The sequence below is a fragment of the Morchella sextelata genome (genome assembly GCF_020137385.1).
Source record: "Morchella sextelata strain SCLS chromosome Unknown scls_2, whole genome shotgun sequence".
Lineage (NCBI taxonomy): Eukaryota > Fungi > Ascomycota > Pezizomycetes > Pezizales > Morchellaceae > Morchella > Morchella sextelata.
In genome coordinates, this window is record NW_025408617.1 from 3,111,487 (window position 1) to 3,136,933 (window position 25,447).

Sequence of the window (25,447 nt, forward strand, 5' to 3'; positions counted from 1 at the left end):
ATGCATGTCCTGCAGGAAAAAACAGGGATTTGAGTGGTTTGATCGTGAACATTGGAAAGGAATTGTAAGTGCTGTAGGTACTGCACGACAGAGATGCATTTAACTGGCTCGGTCTACCCAATTGAAACAGATGTCTTACCCGGGAACAACGATATTCTGTGCAAGATTTGTTTTAACTACACCCTAAAGAAAGATCAAAACACCAGTACAAGAAAAGAGAGACCCTGCCCTATGAGTAGTTTATATCCCTGCAGCTTTGGATAAGGGACCGTGTCATAAACTGCTCTTTTGTTCATGAAAACCCCCGATTACAACCTGAAAACAAAAAAGAAAACATGCATACGCCGTCCGGTTCCAAACATCATTTGTGACACCAGTCGACAAAAAAAGAGAGGAAAGAAACAAATCACATCGTCTCCCAGCCACCATTATTGATGTCGGCCTCCAATTTCCTCGATATAATGGACGGTATTCCATGTTGAAGCCAAGTGTTCCGAAGCAAAGCATCGTAGCGACGTTGATTTAAGAATAATTGGCGGTTGCGCCTGATAATATAAATATTAATATAGAGCTCGAGCTTCAGGTTATATCACTAAAGGAATTACCTAAGACCGTAATCGGTTTCTCCATGCTTGTCAAGATACGGTGCCGCTGCAAAGCTCCCGTGCCCATTATGCAGATATAATACACAACATTTTCGAATATTTATAAATAACCCTATGTCTTTCCCACATCTTTAGACAATCATTGTTAGCAAAAGTTTCCAGTGGAGAGGAAAATATCTCTAAATAATAACTACCTCGTAAGATGTTGATTACAACCTCCTTTCCCGCCCTCGAGGCAGCAAAACGCCTGTGAGCAAAATATCTCCCCACAGAACAAACAAACGGTAGGATCTGTAAGGTCTTTCCCGGTCTTCAAACACCGCTTTTTCATTGCTTCTTCAACTAAGGTATCGAAATGTAGCGGCAGGCCTACAAGTTCGAATATTGACGGATGAGGCAATGAGGGTAGAACTTTATATCGAACATCATGGTGCCTGCACCACCCAGCAATCATGGCACGCATAAAACCCCCATCCTTAGTATCACCAAGACAATACTGAAAGATTTCGTCAAGATCCGGTAAGCCCAGAGCTTTCGAGAGCCTACTTTGTTCGGTTTCAAAGATATCTTCAAACCCGGTATTCGGAAAGAGGATTCCATATCGAGTATGCAGCAGGATGACGGTCTTACGAAGAAACGGTGTTGTATATTTTGCAACCAGAGTACGAAATATTGCCCATGGGAAAGTAGGAGAGGCGCAACCTTTATCCCAGTCTTGATGATATCGTCCCAGGAGATTGACAAAGGATCTGAAAGTCTCAAGCTGTGTATCAGTATACGGGATGTAACCTTCAGCGGTCTCATATCTTTCCACTGCTGCTCGACCCCATTTCCGCGTGAACTGATCCGGGTCAGAGGTCTTTAGCGTAACGGTAGCCTTGACGATTTCTGCGATGTAGCATAGCCGTACAATATGCATCACTTCGAGATTCAAGGCAGGTATCAGGCACAGAGAGCATTCTGCTAAAAATACGAATAAATCAGTGCTCAATAAAGGCTCCACATCTAGGGTAACTTTTTGCTTGGTTTTGTCGTCGCAGATTTGAGGATGCCCAACGAACAATTGTTGCATTTGTTCTTGCTGCATGTCGTTGAATTGTTGGAGAGTACTGTTTTTAGTCCGATGTTGCAATCCGCCCACAGTGGTATATGAAAATATTGTTTCCGAAAGAATTCTCAGATGCGTAAGAACTTGCTGCGAGATCTTATCCAAGAGCGTTGATCCAGGGTCTGATCCAATCCCGCGTTGAGAAATCTCAACGGACGAAATCGTATATCCCAGAATTCTTACCAGAGAATCACAATGCGTCAATTCGGGTGGAGGGTCGACTTCATCATCTTTAAGATCAACCGGGTTGTATTTAGAAGCGATACGGTTACTTTTAAGAGTATCCCTCAACCTTCGGTAGATTTTATGCAACTCATCAATCTCGGTATGTATAGGGGTGGGAAGTATTTGACTGGTATCAACGCGTTCCCCGAAGTTATAAGATGGTCCCGCCCGTCCTGGTCCAAAGGGTGTAGACTGATCTACAACCACTGGACCAACGTGAACTACTTTAAGATGATGGAGCTTATTCGCCAGAGGCGTAATCATCGAAGTCGAGCCGTAAACGCTGAACAGCTCTTGGCTTCTCACGATATCTCCCTTTACCACGCCTTTTTCTAATCTGCTTACCATAGGCCCGATGCGCTGTCCTAGCCAGATATCGAAGTTTTCAGCGGGCTGCAAAACTCCTACCGCCGATTCTTCTTTTGATTTCCAAATAATTGGAAGGAATGCGTTCCCAAGAGCTTTGCAAAGAGGGCAAATAAACTCTTTTAGTTTCAATCTCTCTGGATGTTGCCTCGCAATTTGGTGAGGGTGTCGTCGCTTCGTCGAGTCGTAATAGTGTTCAAAACAGCTGAAATGCATGATGTGGCTACACCCAACCGCCACCGGACCTCTTTTGACTGATTCTGGCGGAAATCCTTGTCCCAAGCCTTGTCTTTTCGCTATAACCTCTGACCCATCTGATGCCAGCTTCCTCACGGAGTCTCTGTTCATGCTCGCAACGCCAAACGGCCTGATATTGTCCGCAGGACGATCCAAGCTGTCTGGTGTCTTCAAAATCTCGTACATGTAATTTGAGTCGGCTAAAGGTGTCTGCCTCAATATGTTGGTATCCGTCACTAGTGCAAGTGTTCCGTAAAGTCGCGAATCGTTCATCTCTTCTTGACAGAGGATGCAGGTACCCGTAGGATATTTCCACCATTTCTTTTGTTCTTCTTCTGTGTCCATATAATGATCATCCTCACTATCTGTGAAATCATCATCAACAAAATCGAATCCTGAGGCGTTCAGAAAGTTCTGCTGCTGCTGCTTCATTTGTGCCATGATCTTTGCCTGTCTCTCTTTTGCTAGCTGTTTCTTCCGCTCTGCCTCAGCATCTTTACTAGTCTGCTCGACTTCTGTGTCCATCTTCTCTCCCATCTCGTACGCCCATTCACCAGCTGCATCAAAAGCTGCCGGTTTCTTCCGTCGCATTCGCTGCAGCACGTTATTGATTTTCGGATGACACGCTTTGAATGATTCCATTCCTGCTAAACGATGGAGTATGGTAACAATCGTCCATTTTTCTTTCTTTGTTTGTTCGTCTAACGGATCAAATGCATCCTGAGCGGTTCTGTTCAAGGCATGGAGGATGAATGAATCATTGTCCTCGCTTCCTTCAATCGATATATCTTCGATGACAGCTAACTGACAGAGATGGAGGCAAACTTGCAAAAATGTTTCCACTCTGGTATCTTGGATACTTGGGGTCCACGACTTGAATCGCAGTGCGTAGGTTAATGAATAGCAGATTGCCTGGGCAAATACGGGCGTCCTTGTAAATGCAGAAATTTCTGTAAACATACCGGTTTTGACTTGCCTCAACTTCGGCTCGAAAACGACCTCCGACTGTGGTTGACCAGTTTTCTTCGATATCCTCGCACAGTAATTACTTTCTGTCTCCTCCCGCTGGTTTTTGGAGAATTGCATGATATAAGGGTCAACTTCATCTTGGTACCTTTCCTTGAGCTCGAATGTACCGGAGTCGGAAAGCCCTTCAGGCGCTCGGTAGATTGACATTTCCGATAGGACTTCCTGGAACATTTCATGGTCTTGCAACCTCTCAGGGAGACGAAGACAAAGCTCTGAAAATTGTATGGGTTTGAAGCAAAGGATATGAACGATCTCCCGTTTAAGTTTGAGTATGTGGATATCAGGCTCTTCCTGGAGGGGAATGAGAGGCAATCGATCACTCAGCAGGACAATTAACAGATGCAAAAAATCCTCAGCCATGTCTAGGATTTGCATCTCCTCGTACCCGATTGGGGGTTTAAAATCGCCCTGTATCCACCGATGGAGGCCAAACCGTTCGACCATGTTTACTAACATCCGGGCAGGATTAATGGTAACAAGCGCGGTTTGCAGAAGAAATATGTCCCGATTATGGGTGAGGTCTCGCTGGGAAACATTCTTGTATGCTTGCATTTGATGCCTGAGACTGAAACCGTTACGAACCCACATTCCTGCTTTCATCTGGGATAGCCATACGCAGACCCTCAGGGGAAAATCAAACATCGCAAGTACCAAATCTTCCAGCTCATGTTCGCGTACTTGAGCCTTGAGGCTATCCCATTCCGGCATAAAAAAGGTCTTCAGATCGGTCACAGGTGTGGCCTTTCCGGCCTCAATCAGCCATGAGAGGGTATAATGCAATGCATGATGGAAACTAATGGGCTGCTTGTCGACTTTGTAGTCAACTACGCGATACTCGATTCCCTGACCATAAGTCTCCTGATCAAATTGGTATTTCCCAAGGGATATAAAGGTAGTGTCCGACTTGAGTTCAGCTTGATGGAACCGCAAGCGCTCCCAGCCCATGGAATAAACTATCGCATATCTCGCGACAGTAGCAATGGTGCGTTGTAGACTATTATCAAGGGGATCATCGCTCCATTTAAAAGCCTCTGCGAATTGTCGAGCCAATTTGCAAATCTCTCTGGTGATCAACGATGCACTGATCCATGCCTCGACCTCGTATTCCACGTGCTCGCCCACGGCCCTAACATTTGGACAAATTCCTTGATGAAGTCGTACCAAATCTAGAAACTGTAGTGTATACCTTTCTTCCTTTCTTAGTCTTTCCTGAACATAATTGGAACCAAAGAGATATCGCATATCCTGGAAAAAATGGAACATCCGCCGATTTTGAAGCGAGCCAGCATCAAAAGCGAGTATTGCCTCCTTGTTGACATCGTGTGCGTGTCCCACTTGCCGTGTCGTTAAGAATGTGTAAAGGATTGCCATCAGGTTTGTGAGGAAGTTTCCTCTATTTACAACCTCTGCAGTGATGGAAGGAGTGGTTAATATTTGCAACGAAAGATTGATTATTGAGTGATCAGGCTCCCTGTCCGGAATGAGATAGAGCTGGCTCAAAATTGTGTAAAGCCCTGCAAAACGAAGGCCTAGAATTCTTTTAAATTCAGGAATGGCCACCACTGTGCTGATATACAAGTCCCGTAAGTTTACCCTGGCTTTCTTCCATAATCGTAGGTCAAATAATATTAACCAATCCAAGCGGACCCGCTGTCGTAAGTCCTCACGTGGGGGCATAGGATATCGAGGCATGTATCCATCAGGCTTTTCTAGCCAATACTGAGGTGCTGGTGGCCCTTGTCTTCGTGCATGATGGTCACCTGGAGTGTGCGGGATCTTTGGCATGCCAGTAAATAATGGTTCAAGATTATGTTCTGGGCTTCGAACTCCGCCAGTCGCCGCTTGGGCCAGTCGAGATGCTATCTCTCCAGGCGCTGTCATTGGGGGCCGTCTCCCAAATCCATGCCATGGCCGATAGTCAAAACGACCAACCATATCCACATCATCATCGGAACGATCAGGTACTAGGGGCTCTCTTTCTCGTATCTCATCCTCTATCGCCTCTCTTATACGTTGCTCGTCCGAAATTTGTATGCCTTCCTCAAAGTCATCTCCAACCATATCTCCCGGTTCTCCGTCCCCCTCTTCGTCCCCATCCCCATCTGCTTCAACATCCACCTCAACATCCACGTCCATATCGTCTGACTCAATATCCGCACGAGCTATATCTTCTATTGGTAAGACTCTAGTGCCTAGCATAGTGGCTAGTTCTTCCTCAAGGGCGTGATCGTCAATCCCTTTTTTCCCTATTTCCGTGTTTGATGCTCTCGACCCGACCCTCCAAACCCCGAGTAACTCCTCACAAATAGTCTTTCGAAGAATATTGTTGTCTTTGCCAGTGCTGCAGCCCGCAATATCACCAAGCCATTCAATGATAGTTCCACACATCTGTTCCCGATATGTATCCCTGGCAGATCTAATGGTAACAGTGACTTTGATCTGTTCGATTATTGTCGATATCCTTAACAAATCATCAATATTATGAGAATAGGTAATTATGCTTCGTCCCATAAAGTCGGTTTCCTGCGCTCGTAGCTTTCCAAACGCCTTCGTCTGTTTGCAGGCCCGCGCAACTTGATCCTCGACCTCATCGATTGTATGTTTTTCATCATTCCAAAGTATTAACGCATACTCTAGATCTTTACAATTTTCTTCGTCCTGAAAATATCGTGATGTCAACTGGGAATTTCGCGCGTCCTTCTCAATTTCCTCTTTTGTTTTTGCCAGTCGTAATTGCTCAGGGGAGCATGATACGACATCGCAAATGTAATCTATTGCCCTTGCAATAGTGCATTCAATACTTTTTATTAGGTCCTCCGGAAGAACCTCCGTACTATCATCGGCACCCGCATTTGAAGGATTCTCGTTTTGCCAGTGAATTGCACATTTTACAGGCGTAGCCCAAGCCTCTTTATCCCCACAGTCACAACATCCACTATTTCCTGGCGATATACTGACAAGCACGACATGGCCAGTGTGATCTGACGCTTCAAAGCATTTACCACAAAGAACGCATGTTTCATCGAGGGAGCAAGTCCTGCTCTCTTGTTAGCTAATACTCGGGTATACGAGCTTATGAGAACTGTGCTAAGAAGACTCGGAAGCCCATCGCCCATTACTCAATGAAAAGAGCCGGATTCTACATACTTGCATCGATACGTTGCTTCCCCACTCTTCAGGATATGCCCGCAAGGCTTTCCTCGTGCGGCTGCACTATACTCGGCTCCCTCTACAGCTCCCTGAGCTGCCGACATGTTCCAAGCAGCCAGTGTTTGTTCGATTGGAGGGCCATTAGGGAAAAAGTATCTGAAATTTTCGTACTTGTTGTTGGCTAGTGTCGATGTGAGGTCCCGAAGCAAGTTAATTCTGGCTTCTTCGGTGTATCGATAATTATTATCCTTGGGTGCATCACGAAGCTTGCGCATCAAGGAGGCCTCGGACTCAGCTTGAGCGATCATGTGTAGAGGCCGCCTCATCACAAAAATAATCCCTCGCGGGCTCTGAGTCGGTTACGAGAGGGTGACCGCGTAGTCCCTGGGGGGTATTGGGAATGTTGGGAGCAGCTGTGAGGTGTGAGCGAAGATCCGGGATGTGGCGGAATGAAACCAGGTGTAACTATTTCAAGGAGAAGAAGATGCTTTTGTCTTTCTCGAAACGTTTCTATCCAGACCCTTGCGATGGCTGGCTGGGTGGATGATGAGCTTGTAGCTTTGGTAGGGGGTGTTCTGGCGTATCGCAGAAATACCGGCGCTTTACTTGTAGGTAGTGGGTGGCAACAGCGGTCACTGCATGTGGGTTTATGGATTTATCTGATTCATCAAATCAACCACTTCAAGTTCCAGTCTGACTATATTCCAATCAAAAAAGCGCCGCAGACAGGAGTACCGATACTGTCATTGATAGGTACACATATGTAAGTAGATATCGATGTTATCGGTCTATTGCGGGGTATTGGTATCACAACCGTGCCATAACCCACATCTTAAGAGGACGTCACCAAATTCTGACAACGTCTACATTATGACTTCCATATCTTTTACAGTCTTTTAAGTACAAATACTCTAGACATGTATATTTAGAAGAATTGCCTGCGTAAATGCATTTTATGCAATTTCCAAGCGCTACCAGCGATCCTTAAATTCATGAGAGCACCTACGCCGCCGAAGTCGATTTATCGCTATATGCAGACCATCCCACGTTGCTGGGGTAGGTAAGGAGAATTAACTCTATCGGGACTAAAATTGCCTTCTGGTCGGCGCTCTCCAACAAATTTCAATCTAGCTTTTGTGACGGTGGAACAGGCAGTATTTCCGTAGTGTCAAACCGGGATCTATCTTAGACAATGTATGTATTTGGCCACAAATAAATACTCCGATGGGTGACACAAGATTTGTTGCCTTATAGATATTACATATGAAGACTGCAAGTTATCAATGAGACTGGTATCGTATGCACTCATGATAAGTCCCATGGCCAAACCTGCGGGTATGTAGGTACGCCCACCCCCCGTAATAAAAGAGAGATTCGAATTTTAATCCAAACTGCGAGAAATATGGTGAAGAGAAACATAGCGTTTAATTCGTTAAAATTCACCCAATCTGTGAATCACCACATGCGCATTGAATTGTCATTATTCGAGTGATGACTTATGAATAAGCTAGTTCCTAAGATTGTTGGTACTAGCACTGTAGAATCTCACTGGAACGCATTACTATGGCTTTCAAGCATGCCGGTAGCCGCTATCTATTGTAATATCTTCATCCTATATAATATATACAAGCATTTTCCGGCCTTTGGCCAGAGTAGGAACTGTTATGGCTTAAACAATATCAGTTTACCAACGCTTAAGATCACTGAAACCCCAAGATGCCCTGTGCACATATCTGATATACTATTTGGTTGACTCAAGGTATGTTGGAACCAATATCTACTTGCTGACTCAAACATATTTGATAGAATATCTACTAACTCCAACATATTTGATAGAATATCTATTTACTGACAAACATATTTGATAGAGAAAAAGAACACCCCTCAAACCTGGCCAATCAAAACCTTTAAATAACACATTGCATATCGGTATATCTATATACTTATTAGATATGGCCTGGTGAGCATTAATCACATATATATATCAAGCTACTGTGGTATTGCTAGCTTCACATACACATAGTACTAATATGAGTGCAATCAACATGTATGATACCTAAGTCTTCGCCAGAGGAATTTCAGAGATCAATTCCTCGAGGTTTCCATGCAGTTTCTCCAAGCCATCGACTTCTTTATCAATATTCAGCAACTCCGCCTCGACGTCAATGTCATTACCTCCAGTCTCAAGTCTCTTCAAAATCACAATCCACGGTAGTCTAATATCAGCTTGCATCTTCTGATCTAGAATCTTAAACTTTCTACTGATCTCATCGTGTAGACTAAAAGCATTTTTGACAGATTCACGAGGGTGAACCTTCAATGGATGTGATGTGTCGACATGAACAAGGTGTGTATCGAATTTGATTTTCATTTGGGGAATGGGTCCTAGATTGGGGAGGTGTATCTGGAGGTGATTTGCCAACACGGACAAATCTTGTGAATTCGGCGTGGATTTCGGTTAGGGTGTTGCGAAAATCTTCAAGAATCATCCTGACTACAGAAAAAGCAATTTCTGGAGGTGGATCCATGGCTGTGCAGCTGTGGTTGTAGGGTTTTCGAATGTATGGTGTGTCTGTATGGTTAATAAAGGCTCTATTTATAATCGAAACCTGCAGTCTTTTCAAAAAGGTTCGTCAGTGTATCTTGAAATCCATATATCATTTCGGAACTTGTTGGTGTTATTTGGTGGCGCTTTATGCATGGCCTCTCACTCGGCTCTTGTGTCTTAGAGGATGTCAGTACATTTATACCGGAAGGATATCCATATGCTGGCACTAATGAGGGTTTTCTTTCAACTCGGCCCGATCTTAAAGTTGCTGTTGACGATACCTGATCATGACTCCTCTTCCCCTGCGAGTGGCCATGTCACCTGTCACGAAGCCAAGACCCCCGATAGCTGAAAATCATAGTTAGCTTGGCGAGATCTCATGGTGCGTGCATATGAACCTTCAACTTCCCGGTCTTGCTTCGAGTAAGATCAAGCTCATCCTGTAATTATTTTACAACGTTGCCGATTTTCAAAAGAAGGAAAAAACACTTATCGGTTCACACTCATCCATCAATCACGCCCTTGGGAACTCTCTTTGCCATGCCTCTCACTCCTAAAGATGACCCCTCCCGTCCTGCCACTCCTTCAAATGCCGGAATAACACGTAACTCCGATGGGCAACAGATAATTCCCGCCTCACTCAGACCTGATGGAACGACTCGGCGTGAAATTAAAGTACGTCCAGGATATCGTCCACCAGAAGACGTCGAGGTTTATACGAACCGCACTGTCGAAACATGGAAGAATCGCGGCAGCGGAGGGGTCCCAGGAGCTGCAGCTGCAAGCGATGACGACAAGAAAACTGATTCCGCAGGAAGCGATAAAAATGCGAAACGAAGAGCTGCGAGAAAAAGAGCGAAGGAACTAGAGCGGGAAACAAAGAATGAGGCCGGGGAAGAAACAAAGGCCCCAACGAAGGAAACCAAGGAGCCCAAGGAAGCCCTGGAAACCGGTGGAGCGAAGGTATCGAAAAAGAGTCCACACGCCTCAACAAATACCTCCAGTCGAGCGGCATCGCCAAAGCCAAAGCCTGAGCTGACGCAGGAGGAAAAGGAAAAGTTGGCAAAGGGTATCAGGAAGAAAATTCGACAAGCGAACGAATTGAAAGTTAGGAAAGACAATGGGGAGAACTTACTACCCGAGCAGCTTGAGAAGGTTATTAAACTACACGAGTTGGCAAGGCAACTTAATGCTTTGGGATTAGAGTAGTGCTACATTCGTATGTAGTCTATATGGTTGTTGTTTACTTGGAGCGTATATTTGGGGCGTCGAGGTGTGGATATTAGGGCGCGATGCTTGCTACATGTAGTGATGGAAAACTGGGTTCTGTAGGATGGACAAAGCTCTTTTCCTTCTGTTTTTCTAGTTTCTGCAATAGAGTTGTTGTCGATTTTTGTTTATAGTGGAATCCTTCTCTTTTGCTGATGGAGTGGTTAGCTTTTATTAGAATCACTTCATGGGATTCCCTAATGCTCGTTGCTTTCACTACTGACATAGCCAAATATATTCTCTGTCTAAGATCCAGCCAACGAACCAGAAATGCCCCTCTTATAATTATTCTTCCCACTGGAGAATACATATCTGCTATGAGTGACGGATTCTGCCACCTCTACCTTCCAGTATACATACATTTATCGCAGGGAAGCCATCACATCCAGTACTGCTATTCAGTCATACATCCATTTATCCCAGCGAAATCATCATATCCAATACTGCTGTTCGATCATTCTTGTTTATCTACACTCTAAAATGACAGATTTAAGGTTCCGCTTTCGGTCTCAATCTCTCAACTCTATCAGAGTTTGTCAGCTCATCATCATCTTCGTGGTACCGGTCCTTGTCTCATCGGCCGAGCATAACGAAATAAAAAAAGATGGCACTACGATACAGGATACTTGGAAACACGCTGATAAATGCGAGAATTTCTGGCAAGAGGTGGGATCTTTAGGTGCAAGTGCTCTCTGCTATAAATCAAATGATCAGGATTATCGGGTGCCTACCAAAACTTCTCTTACACCACACGATGAGGGTCTTAATGGGCCCCCATGCCCCGTAATACACCATCAAGGTTTAGCATGCAAAAGACCTAAATGTTGTGCTAGATCAACTCGCACATTATTGGACCTTAATGCAATCAAGTCGATTGACTTCCTCGAATTTCCCCCTTGGTACCATCGTGAACCACCACCACATCCGGGAATCACTGTTTTACCCGCAGAAATCCCAGAGGGACAAATAAGCACTTTCCTCGGCTCTCTCGGCCATGCTAGAAGCAAAGGCTTTGTTATTCCAGTCAATAAGGAGGGGGTGCCGGGATGGGAGAAAAGGTCTCTGGAAAAAGAATCAGTAGTAATATTACTTCCTGAATCGACCGGTTCCGGTTTTGTAACCTCTACAAAAATTTTGGGCACGTTGGTACCTACGTCTGGAACTATTGGCGGACAAACGATCCATACTCCTATGCCACACAGAATAAAACCCTTTTACGGCCAAACACTCACTGCTAGTACCATTAGCAACAAGCCAACTTCGTCCCCTAATTCACCATTCAAGGAATCAATCAAACTCGCTTCAATACAGGCATTTTCCCAGATGGGGATCGTCCTCATAGCTCTCTTGATTATTGCAGGTGTAGCAGTGGTTTTTATCTGCATCAGTTCTATACTCAAGTTTCCTATACCCTTCTTAGGAAGATTGAAGTTTGGAAATATTAAGAAAGGCGGGAAAAAATTGAAGTCGCAGAAAACGGACACACGCGACATTAATTTTGGGGACCTTGTGGAAAACGCCACGCTGAACCCATATGCTAGGGCCCGTTATCTGCGTGGCACTGCAGAGGCAATTGACGATGATAGTTCATTGCAAGACGGGAGTCATATATCAGGTACAAGAACTGGGGGTGAAACGTCGGGGGATAATACCCCGGCGGTAGCAACTGGAAGCCAGTCAAAGTTAACAGGTGTCAAGCTAAGGAGGACTCGGAGCTGCTAGAAATAGAAGTATTGGTAAAAAGCAGTACAAGGAATATATTGTTAAGAGGAGAGCTAGAGAGATATGCTCAGGTTTTTTCACTACCCACGGTGTGCCTTCATTAGCTGGCACTCTGATTGTGTTGGATATTCATTGGTTTTGAGAGTCTCGTATAGCTTTACTTTTGTATGCTTTGGAAGTTCTATTTATATGTAGACTCTGAAGAGTCATTATTAGTTCAGTTTAAGAATGAGACTTATATGGCAGGAAATGGATCAATTCCAAACAAGCATTACAGTAAATAGAGAATATCGAATGCGATACTCTCTGAATACTCATGCGTACTAGGTACTCCCCGCAAGGATATCCAATTACCATCATAATACTGTATCTAGCCGAGGATATCCCCAATCATTCGCCTTTATAATTGCCGTACTGCGCATATCCTGGATAGAGTGCGTGCATGCATCCACACGATGCACATACGGAGTTAGCGGAGAGCCACCAGCCACAAAGGGTGGTCAAAGCTTTAAGGCGGAGATTCTGGTTATCTCCGGGTGGGTGCGTGACAACCCTGGTAAAGCATGGGGTAGAACCCGGTATTTGGCAGAGAGGTCTACTTTTGGCCTCCTTTGGGTTATTATATGTAGTTTGTTATATCTTGCTCGACTTCGTGATCATGCATTTGCTAGGAAACCTATTTTTGTCGCTGGGGCCGACGATTCCATAGGCCTGAGGTACCATTCTAATGTGAATAATATATAAGTTCTTTCCGTTAAAAGAGCTCTAGCGCTGGTGAGGGCTTCTAGGAATTAGCTATGTGTCTCTATTTCCGTAGATGTATGTAGTGTGGTTTCTTGAAGAACCAAAACTAAGATCATTGGCTACATAACTATACTATGTGGCTTGACTCGATTTGGTGGTGGATGCGTCGATTTGAGTGGCAAGAAGCATTTTAGAGAAAGTGTCTCAAGTAAAGACCCTAAACTTCGAGCTGGAAGTTGATTTTTGCCAATGAGAATTCAAGATACAAGTTGACACACCTGCCCACCAAAGTGAGTTAGCCATGGTCGGCCAGCTAGTAGCACCATGTGCCACATTCTTCAATATCTTGGTAGAGGACCAGCCTACCAAACGTAACGGTGATAAGCCTATTTCCATTTAGCTTTCAGTTCTCTGTATCAATTAGCCAGTGCTGTAATCTTGTACCCTAATGATTGATTAGAAAATCACTCCGACTCTAGCAAGAGAACTAAATTATAAAAAGTATAAGTACTCCCGGTAACCAACTCATAGAAGAGCTCATCATCACAATCAATCAAACATCTCCAAGCACAACCCACTCACCTTTAAAACTTCCTCCCCCCAATCCAACTCTAAAAACCTTCAATATGGCTGCCGTATTCCGGACCGTCGTCAAGACCTGGCACAAGGATGTCTACCCCTTCATCTCTCCTACCTCCGGTCTCTCCAATACCGCCGCTGGTAAAACTGTAATCGTCACCGGCAGTGGGCGTGGAATTGGAAAGGTACCCGATACCCTCATTCTGTTTCTCTCCTTGTACCAATGTCTGCTAACGTACCATGACTCTAGGCAGTCGCACAAGCCTTCGCACAAGCCGGCGCAAGCAAAATCATTCTGACCGGCCGCACCACTAGTGATGTTCTTGCCACCAAGAAACTCATCGAAGAGGGCAACCCTGGAGTGAAGGTTTGCTTACACCATTGATGTCTCGAAGGACGCTGAGGTGGTGGAGCTGTTTGCAAACGTGAAGAGAGACGCCGGTGTACCTGATGTGCTGGTGAATAACGCCGGCGTCGCTGAAAGCGGATATGTGCCGCTTGCACAAAGTGACCCACTTGGATGGTGGAGTGTCTGGGTAGGTTCTCTTGAGAGGGATCGAAGTGTTAATGTGAGAATACCCCGCTGATAATGATTCAGGAAATCAACATTAAGGGAACATATCTGTGCACACGGGAGTTCATTAATGCTGTGAAAGCAGAGAGCCGCGGGGGCACCATAATAAACACGTCATCAATTGGTGCTGCGGTTGTCACGCCCACTATGAGCTCCTATCAGACTGGAAAACTGGCGTTGATCAAGTAGCTCTCCTTCTCTTGCTCAACCTTTATCTCATAAGCTAAGTCATAGTATAGATTCACGGAGTTTATTGAAGCCGAGAATGGCAAAGATGGGATTCGAGCTTTCTCCTATCATCCGGGCGGCATTATTACCGACATGGTGAAGCAGCCGCCGGCGGAAATTCGGCACATGTTCCAGGACACTGGTAAGTTAACAATGATTCCATGTGGAATAACTCGATAAGTCCTTGGCACTAACAAAGAAAACAGTTGAGCTTGCAGCTGGAACAGTGCTCTACCTCGCTTCCGAAAGATCTGAGTATTTGAGGGGACGCTTTATCATTGGGAATTGGGACATGGAGGAGCTGGAGCAGAGGAAGGATGAGATTGTAGAAAAGAACTTATTCAAGAGCGGTATTCATTTTAATTAAGCTTGGTTTACCAAGAAGAGCTCGACTGATATGTTTATAAGTTTGTTTGTTGAGAGAGGGGATGCCTTTATAGAGCGCGAAATTCCACTCATATTGATCATTGACATCCGTGACCAAATATACTGATAGTGTGTATTCGTAGTCCCTAGTTAACCGAACCAGTATCTCCAGCGTCCGCTAAGGAAGGGTTCGATTCGTACCCTTCACTATATAACTTTATTATTAGTATTTAATAATATTGTGGCTCTTTTAAACCCCATTTTTTTGCGCAGTTCCTCCTGCCTTCCGAAGGATTTTTGTCCCCGGCCCGGCCCGCCCTTCAAGATACATACATTTATACTTCGGGATTGTGGTGGAGCAACGTACGCCTCAAGTCTTTCTCTTCCTTTTGGTGTATAACAGACCTTACAGCGCACCCATCGCCCCCATGAACTCAGCACCATATACACACACAAGTCACATGTAAACTGCTCTTGGAGCTGAACATGCATAAGTACATATGCATAAGTACATATGCATGTGTATCAGTAAAGGTAACGTTTCGAATAGCACACGCTTGAGCGAGCCGCAACTTACTAGTAGGCTTGATTTCACCTGCTGTTAATTCAGAGTACTCTGGTGCGGCGTGCGCCTGCGATGCGAAACCGCCCTGCTGTTCTTGTCCAGCGGCCTCATGGCCCACCGTCGGTTGGAAAATGATGATCTTTACTAAAGACATCAGTGAAATACAGACAACTCGCATGTTGATGTACTGCAGTCTTTAGGGGAAATTTTCGAATTTTTGTTCCAACGATATACAGAAAAAACTACCCAAAAAATTATCCACAAAAAAAAGAGAGAGAGGAAAGAAACCCTAGCCCATCATTAATTACTCCAACCATAGCTTCGCCAGCCCCTGTCCCCCAAAAATGGAGACGGGGAAACCGGTGATGGAGCCATGTTCCCAATTCAAAAAACCGAAATTGGGAGTCAGGGGACTCAGGATGGTAGGGTGTGCTGCTGAGGGTAGCCTAGGTGGCTACTATCCCGGAAGCAGCACTATAGCTATGAAGGCTAAAGGAGATGGGGAAGAAACTACATATTTAAAGCAATAAGAACAAGTTTATTTTGGCCGCTCTGCTATGTGGATTCTAGATAAGCCAGTAAAGCGAAAGCTCGCTTTAGGTACGCTCGGGAACAGAATTTGGTACCGTTATAGAGAGAGTGTCAGTGATGAAAACAAAGAAAAGGGATCGAAAAGTGCTATCCTTGTAGCAGGCTTTCACTGTACTTCCTGTTTGAAACTTTGTCAAGAAGCCAACTAGGATCTAGAGACGATTCAAAAACATTACTGTTGGTATGTGTACATCTAATATGTACTGGAATACACTTCTTCTGAACTCTCTGCAATCTGATTGGTTGACAGCGACAGGGGTGTTTTGTAAGCACGACACATCAAATTCATGTCTTTGATGCAGTTACCCTACTCGATTTTGTTCAGTTACCCTGCCTATTTTGAGATGGTTACCCTACCCGATTAGTGCGGTTACCCTACCTACTCTGAGCTGTTACCCTACCTTTTTGTGCGTTACTCTACCTTTTTTGGGCGTTACCCTGCCTGCTCAGGGCCATTACCCTGCCTATTTTCCTGCCAAGCCCAAACCCTAACCCTGACCTTACCCATGAGACCAGCCCAACCAACGGAACCCTTTATGATTAAATAATAAATATAGCTATTTAGTAGTCAAATGTGAGCAGAATAGGCGAGTGAGACGAACAGTAGTTGGCGGGGGGTGCGAAGAGGGAGAGGGAAGACCAGTAAGAGGGGGAGAGGAGGTACCAGTGCGGTGGAGGAATGGTGAAGGGAGCTGGAATATATCAGAGCTAGCACTGGAGCCGGTACTGGAGCTGGCAATGGAGCTGGCACCGGAGCTGGCATATAGTGGAGTGGGCACCGGAAGGGGCATTGGAGCCGGCATTGGAGCTGGCACAGGAGCTGGCATCGAGGCGAACGCTGGAGTAATCATTCGAGCGGTCACCGGAGCGGACACAAGAGCGGGAACACGAGCAGGAACATGAGCGGGAACAGGGGTAGGCACAAGAGCGGGCACAGGAGTGGGCATTAGAGCTGGCACCGGAGCTGGCACCGGAGCGGGCACCGGAGCGGGCACCGGAGCGGGCACCGGAGTGGGCATCAGAGCTGGCACTGGAGCTGGAAGCGAAGCGGGCACTGGAGCTGGAAGCGAAGCGGGCACTGGATCTTGCAGAGAAGCGGGCACTGGAGCTTGCAGAGAAGCGGGCACTGGAGCTGGCATGTATCTGAGCTGGCATATATTTGAGCCGACACCGAAGCTGACACTGGGGCTGTGTAACGGCAGCTACGTATTTCGGCTAGGTGATGAACTGGTATGAGGGAAGTAGGTATCGTGCAGTGGGATTAGGATTTGTAATGGGGATTTCTGCTATGTTCTTTGGGTTTCTGTTACGCGAAGGTATTAGTCATCGTTGGATTATGGATGGATATATAAGGGGGCGTTGTCTTGTGCTTTTGTCTGTTTTCCTTCTTCTCTTTCTTCCTTACGCAACCTCTGTATTTATTCCACGAATACTATTCTTTGTCTGCACTACGTCATAGGGCTCCAACTGGTTTATCATACCAGATAGAGCCACCCCATAGTCCATAGTCAAAAGTATACCTTTAAGTCTACGTCCACGTCTACGTCACTACCTAGGTTGTATTCCTTGGCACTACAGTCTATCGCCTACCGTCCCCGTGATACGTAGGTTGCGTCCTCTATCGCCAACCAATACAACACCATAGTTTACAATGTCGGAACATGCACCTATTGATTATCAACAACTCAGCGATAGTCTCCAAGCCCTTTTTCAAGCGCATCCACGGGTCGATGATACTGTTGGAACTGAAGCCTATGCGCTTCTCCAACAGTGCCAACATGGTCTTGCTCAATATGCAACGGATTTACAGGAGGTAGAAGAGGAGGCCGAGAGGGCGAGGAGAAGGTTTGAGCAAGATCTTGCTGCTGCCCGAGCTCAACAGGCTCCTGTTGAGGCTGTCGCCCCTGTGCAAGCACCCAACGAAGACAATGTTCCACCTGCACCCCCAGTACCACCCGTTACAGATACTACCTATCGGTCGGAGAAGCTTCCAGACCCTGAGGTATTTAAGGGGGATCGTGATCGAGAAAGGTTACACCTGTTTAAACAACAAATGAAGATTAAGCTATTAGGAAATGCCGATCGCTATCCTACACTACAGTCTAAACTATCCTATGCATTCAGCAGGTTGGAAGGCGTTGCCGCCAATCAGTTTTTACAATATATTGGCGAAGAAGGTATTGCCTTACCCTCTATGCTACGATTTTATGAGGTTTTAGATACTGCTTTCGGGGATCCCGATCGAATGCGTACGGCTAGGAGGAATCTTAGGAACATCCGTCAACGAAATCGAACGTTCGCCGATTATTTTGCTGAGTTCCAACGATATGCTGCTGAGTCGGGTATGGATGAAGTCTCTCGGATTGAGGCTTTGATGGAAGGGATTAATGCGGAACTCGATGAATCAATGATACACCATGACACTCCCGCAACGGTAAATGCTTGTGCGACACTTCTGCAACGGTTGGATAATCGTCGCCGAGCGGCAGAAGTTAAGCGAGGAAGTAAAAAACCTTGGACTACTACTACTACTCCGGCTCCTCGTCCTTCACAAGCAAGTCCTGTTTCTACTCCCCGCGCTGCCGCCCCAGTCGCCAATGCACCTGTTACTGAAAGTCATCCCTCATCCCGCCCGGGAGGTGATGTACCAATGGATCTATCTGGAGGGCGTCGTCGCCCCTCCCCTACCGAAAGAAATGCCCGCTTAGTTGAGGGCCGATGTTTTTATTGCGGAGGTGTTGGACATATGGTTAGGGATTGCCCCCAAGCGAGGGCAACTGGAAATCAACCAAGGAGGCCTGTGATGAGAGGAGCAGCGTTGACAGTGGAAGAAAATGATGGAAGCGATAATGAGTCGGCAAAAGATTTGTCCCTGCACTAAGTGGCTTAGCCCAGGGACCGTTTAAGGATTTTTCTAGGATGTGTATTTCTGGTTTTTCGGTATCAGAGGAGGAAATGGATGGAAATCAACTTGTAGTAACTTGTTCGATTTCACAGAATAAAAATTCTTTCATACCTACCTACGCCCTTATTGATACCGGAGCATCAGGATATGCTTTTATTGATGAATCTTTTGCACGCCACAACAATCTTACAATGACCCCCCTCAAAATACCCCGCCATGTAGACGTTATAGATGGAAGGCCTATCAAGTCAGGAAAAATTACCCACATTGTTAATGTCTCACTAGACATTCATGGTCATCGGGAAGATGTGCCATGTTTTGTAACGAAGTTAGGACATTATCCGATTGTGATGGGGATACCTTGGATGCGACGACATGATGTTACGATTCGACCAAAAGAAAATCTACTTGTTTTTGACTCTCGAAGCTGTTGTCAATACTGTTCACTCAGTGGAACTGCAATTATTGTTCATGGCATCTCGATTCCCTTACCGGAACACCATACGGTCATCGTTTCAGCAACTGAAAAATCTACGGTCAATATTGAACAATTAGTACCGAAGGAATTTCACCATCGTCTCCATATGTTCAAAGAATACGATGCATCAATTCTCCCACCACATCGACCATTGTACGACATCGAGATAATATTGGAAGAAGGTAAACGACCACCATATGGACCTATATATGGATTGTCTCAAATTGAGTTGAAGGCACTACGGGAATATCTTGATGAAAATTTACCTGTAACGGCAGCCATGTGGTTTGGTTATGCGAGGTGTTGCGGTACGAAGAAGAAGGGTTATGCAGTGTGGTTGAGTTTAGCGAAGCGGGTTTCTATTATGTTCTTTCTGTTTCTGTTATGTGAGGGTATGAGTCAGCGTTGCGATAGGGTATGGATATATAAGGGGGGCGTTGTCTCGTGATTCTTTGTTTCTCTTTCTTTCTCTTTTCTCTTTATGTAACCTCTGTACTTTACAGTTACGAATACTATTTGGTTCGCGCTACGTCATAGGGTTTACCCGGTATACTAGACCAGGTACGACCACCCATAGTCCATAGTCCACGTTTCCGCCTTGGTAGCATACCTCGGCCCCATAGTCCATAGTCCACGAACCTCCTACGTCTACGTCTTCGCCTCGGTTGTATTCCTTGGCTTCATAGTTCCTACGCCCATAGTCCCCGTTACACTTAGGTTACATCCTTCTACAGCCAACCGATACAACACCACCTTGCTTAGCTCTAGTCGCGACAATGTCCGACACTACCCAGGATACGCTGCTACAGCGTCTTTCAGAATTTCTGATCACCTATGGTCCCCTCCCAGCAGATATAGACTTCGGTGAAGAACTTACCGAAGCTCATGGTCTTATTGCTGAGTGTTTGGAGGCTCTCACCAAGCCTCTCGACACCCCCACGCCACCAGAACCCGTTATCGATACGGCCCAGGAAGAGGTTATTATTAGCCTCACCACAGAACTAGAAGCAGCGAACGAAAAGGCTGCCGATTTTTGGCAAACCTTGTGCGATAACCAGGAAGATTTTACTGAGATCATCCGAGGTCGCGACGAGGTTATCGTTGCTTTGAAGATTGAGTTGGAGGAATCGAAGGCCGAAGAAGAAGAGCTTCGGTTCCGTCTGGCACTACACCAGGAAAGTCTCGCCATTGCTGATGAGAATCTCGCTGATGCTGAGGATGAAATTCTTCACATCACCTCCGTTGCGAAGGCCTGGGAAGTCCAAGCCAACGCTACCATTGCCGATCTCCGCTCTCGTATCTCCGTCTCCGCTACCACAGTCAAACCCCAACGCCGCCATGCCCCCACCAAGCCTCGTTACCTGACCCCTCGTTCTCAAGATCCCCGTACCATTAACAATTGGCGAGAAAAGCCAATTGAACAAGTGTCTCAAAAGCCGGCGTTAAAAGGTCAGCCCCTTTGGTAAAAAATGGCAAACCAAAGGGGCCAGCCCCGCCACCTGTTTCAGTTCTCCCTGCTGCTGCTGTGTCTGAGGATAAGATGTCCGAAGACTCTCTTGTTGTTACCTGTTCGGTCTCTCAGAATCCTGACTCTTTCATCCCCACCTACGCTCTCATTGATACTGGAGCATCAGGATATGCTTTTATCGATGAATCTTTCGCACGCAACAACAATCTTGCAATGACCCCTCTTAAAGTACCTCGTCAGGTAGATGTTATGGATGGGAGGCCTATTGAATCAGGAAAGATCACCCATATTGTCAATGTATCGCTGGATATCCATGGTCATCGGGAAACTGCATCATGTTTTGTAACGAAGCTAGGACACTATCCAATTGTGATGGGAATACCTTGGATGCGACATCACGATGTTACGATTCGGCCGAAGGAAAATTTACTTGTTTTTGACTCTCGAAGCTGTTGTCAACACTGTTCACTCAGTGGAACGACAGTCACTGTCCATGGAATATCGATCCCTTTACCGGAACATCATACTGTTGTCGCTTCAGCAGTTGAGAAATCCACCGTCGACGTCAAGCAACTAGTACCAAAGGAGTTCCACCATCGTCTCCACATGTTCCAAGAATATGATGCTTCTGTCCTGCCGCCACATCGACCGTCCCATGATATTGAGATTGTATTAGAAGAAGGTAAACGACCTCCATATGGACCAATATACGGCCTGTCCCAGATCGAATTAAAAGCGCTACGGGAATATCTTGATGAAAATCTACCAAAGGGATTTATCAGGGCTAGTGAATCACCGGCGGGAGCACCCATACTGTTCGTAAAGAAAAATGATGGGACTCTTCGACTATGTGTGGATTACCGAGGCCTCAATGCGATCACGATCAAAAATCGGTACCCGTTACCACTGTTAAAGGAAACTTTGGCTAAACTTTCGAAGGCACAGTACTATACTAAGTTGGATCTACGTTGGGGATACAATCAGATCAGGGTAGCGGAGGGAGACGAATGGAAAACGGCATTTAGGACTCGTTATGGACATTTCGAGTATACTGTAATGCCATTTGGATTAGCTAATGCCCCTGCTACGTTCCAACACTGGATCAATGATATTTTACGACCATACCTCGACCAATTTGTGACAGCATACCTAGATGACATTCTTATCTACTCGGAAACCCTGGCAGAACACAAAGAGCACATTCGAAAGGTTTTGAAGGTACTTGATGAGAGTCATGTTCACCTTAAGCCTGAGAAATGTGAATTTATAGTCCAGGAAACGAAGTATCTCGGCCTTATTCTCACCCCGGATGGGAATAGGATGGATCCAAAGAAAGTTATCGATGTTTTGGAATGGTCCACACCAAGGAATCTCCATGATATTCAAGTATTTCTGGGATTTGCGAATTTCTATCGGCGTTTTATTTTAGGGTATTCAAAAATTGTTGCTCCGCTTACAGCTCTAACCAAGAAAAATGTTAAATTTGAATGGACGGATGAAAGGGAGGAAGCATTCCAGATATTGAAAAGGATGTTTACAACGGCACCCATATTAATGCACTTTGATCCGGATCGGAAAATTGTGGTAGAAACCGATGCGTCTGACTATGTTTCTGCTGGAATTCTGTCCCAACGTGACGACAAAGGAATTTTACATCCAGTCGCTTTCTTCTCTAAGAAACATTCCCCTGCGGAATGTAACTATGAGATCTATGACAAAGAACTCCTGGCGATCGTACGATGTTTTGAGGAATGGCGACATCATTTAGAGGGGGCACAATTCCCAATTGAAGTTCTGAGCGACCATCGGAACCTTGAATATTTTATGTCAACAAAGTTATTAAACCGTCGACAAGCCCGTTGGTCGGAATTTCTTTCACGTTTCGATTTCGTCATTCAATTTAGACCAGGGAAACAAGGGGTAAAGCCGGATGCATTGACTAGGAGGTCGGGTGACCTACCTAAGGAGGGGGATGAACGGTTGACGCATCAAAGCCAGGTGGTTTTGAAGCGAAAAAATTTGGATTTAAAGCTAAGTTTGTTCGCGGGTTCTTTTTCAAATGAATCCGCTGAAGGAATGTCCACTGTAGAAGAGTTGTTTTTAAATGCTTACCAAGTTGACAGTTTCCCGAACAAAGTACTCGCGATGCTTCGGAATGGCGTCCGTCACTCGAATAAGATCTCGCTTGCCGAATGTACGGAAGATAACAACGGTCGGCTACTTTACCGTGGCGCACTCTATGTACCAGATGTCAACGACCTTCGGCTAAGACTTCTCAAAGAACACCATGATAAACCATCAGCAGGACATCCTGGTAGAGCAAAGACCCTAGAGCTTTTGAATCGAGAATACTACTGGCCATAAATGCGAAAGTATGTCGACCAGTATGTTAGGAATTGCAATGTGTGTGCCCGTAGTAAGGCACCACGTAATGCGCCTTATGGAGTACTCCGTCCTATGCCAATACCTGAGGGACCGTGGACGGATGTGTCAATGGATTTTGTCACCGATCTCCCCGAAAGCAATGGGTATAATGCGATTCTAGTTGTGGTAGATAGACTAACTAAAATGCGACATCTAATACCAACGACTAAGGAGGCAGACTCGAGGGAAGTAGCGAGGCTATATATCGATAGTGTTTGGAAACTACATGGACTCCCTGAAACTATGGTATCTGATCGAGGAACACAATTTGTTGCGGAATTCTGGAGGTCCCTTTGCGATCGTTTGGAAATATCGCCAAAGTTCTCTACAGCGTTTCACCCCCAGACGGATGGACAAACGGAAAGAATCAATGCTGTGATGGAACAATACCTTCGAAGTTATGTTTCTTATCAACAGGACGACTGGGTTCGATGGTTGCCAATGGCCGAGTTTGCAACAAATAACCATGCTTCTGAAACGACGAGAATCTCTCCATTTTACGCCAACTCAGGGAGGAATCCAAGAATGACTTTTGGTCCTTTGGAACATGGTAGAACGACAGCGGAGGATCAGGCCAATAGTATTGCAAGGGAGATGAAGGATATATTGGATTTTTTAAAGGATGAATTATTTCGAGCGCAAAGGATTCAAGAAGAGTCCGCCAATATACGTCGGACTCCAGCACCTCACTATCGTGTGGGGGATAAAGTTTTCTTATCAACCAGCCATGTCCTCACCAAACGACCATCGAAGAAACTCGATTGGAAACGCATTGGACCGTATGTCGTGAAACGGATCGTTAGTCCTTATGCCTATGAGTTGGAACTTCCTCGTTCTATGAAAGTTCATCCCGTATTTCATGTCTCTTTATTGTCGTCTGCAGCAAACGATCCTTTACCAGGACAACAACAGTTACCACCACCGCCGGTTGAAGTTGAAGGACAGGAGGAGTGGGAAGTCGAGGATATTTTGGATTCCAGGGATCGTCGGGGAAGATTTGAATACTTGGTTAAGTATGCCGGTTATGACGAAGCTTCGTGGCAGCCATTGTCGGATGTCGAACATTCGCCCGATATTGTCAAACGATTTCACGAACAATATCCACGGAAGCCTAAGCCTACCAGGAGATAGGCCTTAGAGGGGGGAGTGGTCTGTAACGGCAGCCATGTGGTTTGGTTATGCGAGGTGTTGCGGTACGAAGAAGAAGGGTTATGCAGTGTGGTTGAGTTTAGCGAAGCGGGTTTCTATTATGTTCTTTCTGTTTCTGTTATGTGAGGGTATGAGTCAGCGTTGCGATAGGGTATGGATATATAAGGGGGGCGTTGTCTCGTGATTCTTTGTTTCTCTTTCTTTCTCTTTTCTCTTTATGTAACCTCTGTACTTTACAGTTACGAATACTATTTGGTTCGCGCTACGTCATAGGGTTTACCCGGTATACTAGACCAGGTACGACCACCCATAGTCCATAGTCCACGTTTCCGCCTTGGTAGCATACCTCGGCCCCATAGTCCATAGTCCACGAACCTCCTACGTCTACGTCTTCGCCTCGGTTGTATTCCTTGGCTTCATAGTTCCTACGCCCATAGTCCCCGTTACATTACCTAAAGGATTCATTCGAGCCAGTGAATCACCAGCGGGAGCACCTATATTGTTCGTAAAGAAAAACGATGGAACTTTTCGACTTTGTGTTGACTATCGAGGCCTAAATGCGATTACGATCAAAAATCGATATCCGTTACCATTGTTAAAGGAAACCCTAGCTAAGTTGTCAAGAGCAAAATATTATACAAAGTTGGATTTACGTTGGGGGTATAATCAAATCAGGATAGCGGAGGGGGACGAATGGAAAACAGCATTCCGGACTCGATATGGACATTTCGAATATACAGTAATGCCATTTGGATTAGCTAATGCTCCTGCTACATTTCAACATTGGATCAATGATATTCTACGTCCCTACCTCGATCAATTCGTAACAGCATACTTAGACGATATCCTTATCTATTCCGAGACTCTATCAGAACATAAAGAACATATTCAGAAGGTTCTAAAGGTACTTGATGAAAATCATGTTCACCTTAAACCTGAAAAATGTGAATTTATGGTTCAGGAAACAAAATATCTTGGTTTAATCCTTACTCCGAATGGGAATAGAATGGATCCAAAGAAAGTTATCGATGTTTTGGAATGGACTACACCGACAAACCTTCGTGATGTTCAAGTATTCCTAGGATTTGCAAATTTCTACCGACGGTTTATTTTGGGA

The 25,447-nt window shown here is 45.4% G+C and overlaps 7 protein-coding genes across 7 annotated transcripts; 4 read left to right on the top strand and 3 right to left on the bottom strand.

Annotated features, from left to right (window-relative positions):
* Positions 1 to 406: 406 nt before the first annotated feature.
* H6S33_006072 (uncharacterized protein) lies at positions 407 to 7,046 on the bottom strand (the record flags this gene model as incomplete). The annotated part of the gene is made up of 4 exons (XM_044837487.1): positions 407 to 545; positions 606 to 717; positions 885 to 6,607; positions 6,718 to 7,046. 4 exons carry the CDS (start codon positions 7,044 to 7,046, stop codon positions 407 to 409), a joined length of 6,303 nt encoding a protein of 2,100 aa, XP_044699381.1.
* A 1,730-nt stretch (positions 7,047 to 8,776) lies between these two features.
* On the bottom strand, positions 8,777 to 9,091 carry H6S33_006073 (uncharacterized protein; the record flags this gene model as incomplete). The annotated part of the gene is made up of 1 exon (XM_044837488.1): positions 8,777 to 9,091. The coding sequence occupies one exon, from the start codon at positions 9,089 to 9,091 to the stop codon at positions 8,777 to 8,779; it is 315 nt and encodes a 104-aa protein (XP_044699382.1).
* A 717-nt stretch (positions 9,092 to 9,808) lies between these two features.
* Positions 9,809 to 10,477, top strand: H6S33_006074 (uncharacterized protein; the record flags this gene model as incomplete). The annotated part of the gene is made up of 1 exon (XM_044837489.1): positions 9,809 to 10,477. The coding sequence occupies one exon, from the start codon at positions 9,809 to 9,811 to the stop codon at positions 10,475 to 10,477; it is 669 nt and encodes a 222-aa protein (XP_044699383.1).
* Positions 10,478 to 11,017: 540 nt separating this feature from the next.
* Positions 11,018 to 12,259, top strand: H6S33_006075 (uncharacterized protein; the record flags this gene model as incomplete). The annotated part of the gene is made up of 1 exon (XM_044837490.1): positions 11,018 to 12,259. The coding sequence occupies one exon, from the start codon at positions 11,018 to 11,020 to the stop codon at positions 12,257 to 12,259; it is 1,242 nt and encodes a 413-aa protein (XP_044699384.1).
* A 1,370-nt stretch (positions 12,260 to 13,629) lies between these two features.
* H6S33_006076 (uncharacterized protein) lies at positions 13,630 to 14,751 on the top strand (the record flags this gene model as incomplete). Its single annotated transcript, XM_044837492.1, has 6 exons — positions 13,630 to 13,767; positions 13,833 to 13,949; positions 13,978 to 14,118; positions 14,181 to 14,341; positions 14,396 to 14,526; positions 14,591 to 14,751. The coding sequence occupies 6 exons, from the start codon at positions 13,630 to 13,632 to the stop codon at positions 14,749 to 14,751; spliced, it is 849 nt and encodes a 282-aa protein (XP_044699385.1).
* Positions 14,752 to 16,463: 1,712 nt separating this feature from the next.
* Positions 16,464 to 17,045, bottom strand: H6S33_006077 (uncharacterized protein; the record flags this gene model as incomplete). The annotated part of the gene is made up of 1 exon (XM_044837493.1): positions 16,464 to 17,045. The coding sequence occupies one exon, from the start codon at positions 17,043 to 17,045 to the stop codon at positions 16,464 to 16,466; it is 582 nt and encodes a 193-aa protein (XP_044699386.1).
* Positions 17,046 to 17,557: 512 nt separating this feature from the next.
* H6S33_006078 (uncharacterized protein) lies at positions 17,558 to 18,787 on the top strand (the record flags this gene model as incomplete). Its single annotated transcript, XM_044837494.1, has 1 exon — positions 17,558 to 18,787. The coding sequence occupies one exon, from the start codon at positions 17,558 to 17,560 to the stop codon at positions 18,785 to 18,787; it is 1,230 nt and encodes a 409-aa protein (XP_044699387.1).
* Positions 18,788 to 25,447: the final 6,660 nt, after the last annotated feature.